This window comes from Rhinopithecus roxellana, chromosome 15, assembly GCF_007565055.1.
Source record: "Rhinopithecus roxellana isolate Shanxi Qingling chromosome 15, ASM756505v1, whole genome shotgun sequence".
NCBI lineage: Eukaryota > Metazoa > Chordata > Mammalia > Primates > Cercopithecidae > Rhinopithecus > Rhinopithecus roxellana.
This window is the reverse complement of record NC_044563.1, coordinates 20,693,217-20,698,715: the sequence shown is the minus strand read 5'-3', so window position 1 is coordinate 20,698,715 and position 5,499 is coordinate 20,693,217. Positions and strand designations below refer to the sequence as shown.

Sequence of the window (5,499 nt, the reverse complement as noted above, 5' to 3'; positions counted from 1 at the left end):
AATGTGTAATAATCAAATTAGGGGATTAGGCTATCCATCACCTGAAACATTTATCTTTACGCTGGAACATTGGAATTATTCTCTTTTAGCTATTTTGAAATATATAACAAATTATTGTTTACCATAGTCTCCCATAATGATTTATCAAACATTAGGTCTTATTTATTCTAACTGTAATATATAACAAATTATTTTTACCATAGTCCCCCATAATGATTTATCAAACATTAGGTCTTATTTATTCTATCTAACTGTATTGCTGTACCCATTAATCAACCTCTATTCAGCTCCACTCCACTTCTCTTCTCCTGGGCCCTGGTTACCACCAATCTACTCTCTAAGGATGCATGTTGTTCTTGTGACTTACCATGGTGGTTACCAGTTTTATTTACAAGACAAGAGCTAAGTGGAAAAGCTCCAACTCCCTCAGCAGTTGGAATAGGAGACAGATATCTGCAAGTTCATCAAAAGTTGAACCATCATAACTGCGCCATACACTCTGGGTTGAATCATTTATCTGATTGTGTGGACTAAAAGAATGTAGATGTCCAGGGCATCAAAGGGAAGAAAGTTTTCTATTGATGAGCTTTCTCAGGGCACCTTTCATATCCTTATTCCTCAAGCTGTAGATAAAGGGGTTCATCATGGGTGTGACCACAGTGAATAGGACAGCACCAATCTTATCAGTGTCCTCAGGGTGAACGGAGGAGGGGAAAAAGTACACACCTACAATGGTTCCGTAGAACAGTAATACAACCGTTAGGTGAGAGCCACAAGTGGAGAAGGCTTTCCACTTTCCCTGTGTGGATGATATTCTCAGGACAGCTCTGATGATGCAGACATAGGAGAAGAAGATGAGTGCAAAGGGGAAGGTGATAACTGATAAACCCACAATAAACAACACAAGCTCATTGATCATTGTGTCTGAACAGGACAGTTTGAGCAGAGGGGCCAAGTCACAGAAGAAGTGTGGGAGGGTGTTGTGGTCACAGAAGAGCAATTGAATGAGCAGAAGGGTGTGTGTCAGAGCTATAATATTACTGAGGAGCCACGAGATGACAGTGAGCAAAATGCAGAACCTGGGCCGCATGAGAGTTATATAATTCAGAGGGTGGCAGATCGCCACAAAGCGGTCGTAGGCCATGGTCCCCAAGAGCAAATTGTCAGTGACGACAAACACAATAGAAAAGTACATCTGTGTGATGCAGCTCTCATAAGAGATGGATTGGCTGTTGGTGTGAATACTCACCAGCATTTTGGGGACTGAGTTGGAAATGGAGGAAATACCAGCAAAGGATAGATTGGCAAGGAAGAGATACATGGGGGTGTGAAGGTATGTATCCAAGCTGATGGCCAGAATGATGAGCCCATTCCCAACCACAGTGACCAGGTACATACCCAGCAAAAGCACAAAGAGGAGGTTTTGATGTTCAGCCTGGTTGGAGAGTGCCTAGGAGAATGAATTCAGTGATGGTGGTTTGGTTTCCTTGATGCATGTTTCTGCTGATCTGAAGAAAGGAACACAAAGTCTTCATACTCCTACAAGAAAACTTAGCATGGTGTCATTTGACTGCAGTCATTGCAGTGAGGCACTTCCTTTTGGCTGATGGGCAATAAAGTTTCTTCTGCTTATTAAGTGGAAGTGCTACTTAATAAGGAAGTATTTCAGCAGTGTAGAAATTTGGAAAGTGTCATGGAAAAAGACAGGACATGGCAGATACTTCTCAATGAACATGTTTTAAACTCTAACAGGATTCTGAATGTGACTTTTCCAGTTGGTTTTAAATGTAGTTTCAATCTCCCAAATGAGGATCGTAGGTGAGGCATACCCTATATTCTAAAGATGTTATATACACTGTGCAGCAATTACTTAAAAGTGACCAAACTGGTCCCCTTGTTCAACTTTATCCTTTAAATCTAAAAGAAAAAAAATTTCAAGTCTCGTGGAAGTGAAGAGACTGGGGAAGTAAACACAACTGAGGGTTAGGAATGGCTATGGGAGTGTACACCATTGTGTGGGTGCTTCATCCCACTAATCCAGAACAAGTGCTTTTGAGGAATGAGTACAAGAAGGAGCAACGAGGGTTTTAGTTCATCTGTGGCTACATATTAGCTTCAAGAAAATTTAGGGGGCACTCATACACTTAAAGATTTCTGTTTGCCTCTCACTTCTAAAGGTGAGGGGGTCACTGGATCAGGTCATGATGGCAGGGGTAGAGGGAAAAGATGGTGGTTAGTAGGGCAATACTGCATTTTCACCCATGGCATGGCATAAATATGTCAATTTCCCATAGGACATGTGATGCTATAGGAGGTCATTGCAGTCAAGTCACCTTGTTGAGATTCCAATCCAGAAACAGCCTATCAGGGCAGAGGAGGCTGTAGCAATAATGAGGTGGCTCTCTTAAGAAACAGAGATCTTAAAGAGATCAGGGACATAATTCATTGTCCTTGTCAGGGGACTGCATAATAGGGCAGTCTCCAAAAGGGAGCCTCTGACGAACCTCAAAATGATCTCAAGAAACACCAGGCCTGCCACATATAAGGCACCAGCTACTAGTATCTATGGCAACAGAGCAAGGAAAGAACATGTGCTCCCACCTTTCCGCTGTACAACCCAAGCTACACATCAGATCTGAGGTCAAAAGGGAAGACCCACACTTTGAATTGATCGTGAAGCTGAAGTTTAAAATTGGGCTGGACTTGGTTTTTTAATACCTGGAAATGGATCTTTAGTATCAAATTTAAACATTTTTATTTATTTATTTATTTATTTATTTATTTATTTATTTATTTATTTATTTTTTGAGATGGAGTCTCACTCTGTCGCCCAGGCTGGAGTGCAGTGGCCCGATCTCTACTCACTGCAAGCTCCGCCTCCCGGGTTTACGCCATTCTCCTGCCTCAGCCTCCTGAGTAGCTGGGACTACAGGCGCCCACCACCTCGCCCAGCTAATTTTTGTATTTTTAAGTAGAGACGGGGTTTCACCGTGTTAGCCAGGATGGTCTCGATCTCCTGACCTCGTGATCCGCCCACCTCGGCCTCCCAAAATGCTGGGATTACAGGCATGTCAGCCACTGCGCCCGGCCAAATTTAAACATTTTTAAAACCTTAAGTGGCGAGAAAGGTAAATGGATATCACAAGGTGTCATCTAGGAGTAGGGAAGGGAGATTGGAGCTAGTATGATTTTCGTTGTGACTTATTGAAAATAATATCAGCTTGGGAACAAAGAGACATTGGTCCCTCTTTCTACTCTTTTCACAATGTCTCCTTCTCATTTTATCCCTCTCTTCAACCTATCTTCAAAATCACTTGTCTTTCAAAGATTTTCTTTCCATTCAGAGGCCAGAAAGAGGAAACCATCTCTGGAATTCTAGAAAACTGAAAGGCATTGGAGATTGAAGCAGAGATCTGAAGTCTCTTTCCTCCTGAAAAGCTTGGCTTACAAATCAGAGAGAAGGGAAAACACATGCAGAAGGGAGAATCCACAATAAAACTGAAATGAGCTAAATAACTAGCAGGCATCTATATTGAAGATACAGACTGGACTGTGGTTAACAAGTCCTAGGCTGGTTTGGGCTTGACTAGAGAGGGGAATTGTATGTTTCTGAGTGACAATCTCTGATCTCTCCTTTCCGTTCTACTTTTCCCACCTACCAGTACTCCTGCACAAATTGTTCTGAGTTCTTAAGGTGGCTGCCTAGCTGGTAAAGACCAGTGCTGGATTCTGAAGAGACTCACCTCTGAATGATGGTAAAAATCTCAGGAAGTTACTGGTTTCTAGACCCAATGGCTTCCTTATCTTCAGCAGATTTGCAGGTGGAGACTCAGCAGCTCTTAGGTATTTTTCAGATTAAACTCTTCCTCCAAGCTTTGGAGTTAATAGAATCATTGTGTTGGGCTCACCTGGGACATTCAGGTCCTTCTCATCCCTTTGGGATAATATCCCTCAAGTGTTTTCCTCAAGACAAACAGTAACTTTTAGATCCCAGTTTTGATGAAGGTAAATGGGGAATAGAGAGACAGCTCTGCTTTTTCCCCTTGTTTTGTCTTCACGTGCTCTTCCCACGTGTGATTTCCTATCTGTAACTTAGTTGATTATTGCTCTTCACAGGGAGGGAGTTGCTTGTGCTGTGTGTCATCCCCAGTGAAATGGTCAGCATTTTCAGAGTCCTTTTCTGTGTCTCCTCTAGTGCCTAATGGTGGGAAACAATTAGGAAATACCTAGATAATTGAGTTGAATTTTTTGACCAGAGATTATGAATCCAAAGCGATGTCATATCTAGTGGAAGGGAATAGGATATGATCTTGGCATAAGCTGAATAAATGTTAGCATTGGAAATTGGAGACCCAGTGACTCCACATTCAGGGCTCTTAATTGCAAACTAAAGACAAACGCTGGGTTTCTAATTTTGCAAATAAACGTATTGAAATGATAATTGAGTGGTTTACAATACAATGGGAATGATGGAAAATGACATCCTGAAATGGACAGAAGCAATAGAGACTGCCCAGCCAGGGACTAGGGCAAAATTAATATATCCCTTCTTCCAATGCTTAGAGGTGCCTCACAATATAGTACACTTATTTCTCACCCAAACTAAGAATGTTGATCGCCTCTTCAGTAGGAAAACCTCAACCTATGGATTAAGTGTATCAATGAATAATATTTAAAATAATGGGGTAATAGAGAAGGAAGAAGTCAAGTTATTCTATTTATTTATGCACTAACATACAAAAATCAGTAACACTTGTATATGCTAGCAGTGAATTATCTGTAAAAGATATAAGGCAAACAATTCCATTTACAATAGCTACAAATGAAAGATAACTAGGAATAAACTTAACCAAGGAGGTGAAAGATTTCTACCCTGAAAACTATATAACTTTGATGAAAGAAACTGAGGAAGACACAAATATATGGAACAATATCTTGTGTTCAAGGATTAGAAGAATTGATATTGTTAAAATAACCATACTACCCAAGGAGATCTACAGATTTATTACAATCCTTATAAAAATTCCAATGACATTCTTCACAGAAACAGAAAAAAATTCTAAAATTCACATGGAACCGTAAAAGACCCCAAATTGACAAAGCAGTCCTGAAAAAAACGAATAAAGCTGAAGGCACCACATTACCTGACTTCAAAATATACTATAAAGCTATAGTAACCAAAACAGCATGGGGCTGGCATAAAAACAGACACATAGAGCAGTGAAACAAAATAGAAAGCATAGAAATAGATTTAAGCACCTAAAGCCAATGGATTTTCGATAAAGACGCCAAGCACAACACATTGGGTTGAAGACAATAACTGGTGTTGGTAAAACGGGATATTCACATGCAGAAGAGTGACACTAGACTGTCTCTCACCATATACAAACATAAATTTAAAATAGATGATAGACATACATGTAAAACCATAATCTATGAAACTAACAGAAGAAAACATAGGTAAACACTTCATTACATTGGGCTGGGCACAAATTTGTA

At 40.4% G+C, this 5,499-nt stretch overlaps 1 protein-coding gene across 1 annotated transcript; it reads right to left on the bottom strand.

Annotated features, from left to right (window-relative positions):
* Positions 1-556: 556 nt before the first annotated feature.
* On the bottom strand, positions 557-1,535 carry LOC104677674 (olfactory receptor 1S2). Its single transcript, XM_010382785.2, is given in 2 exon segments — positions 557-1,447; positions 1,449-1,535. Coding segments are annotated over 2 exon segments (978 nt in total).
* Between the last annotated feature and the right edge of the window lie 3,964 nt (positions 1,536-5,499).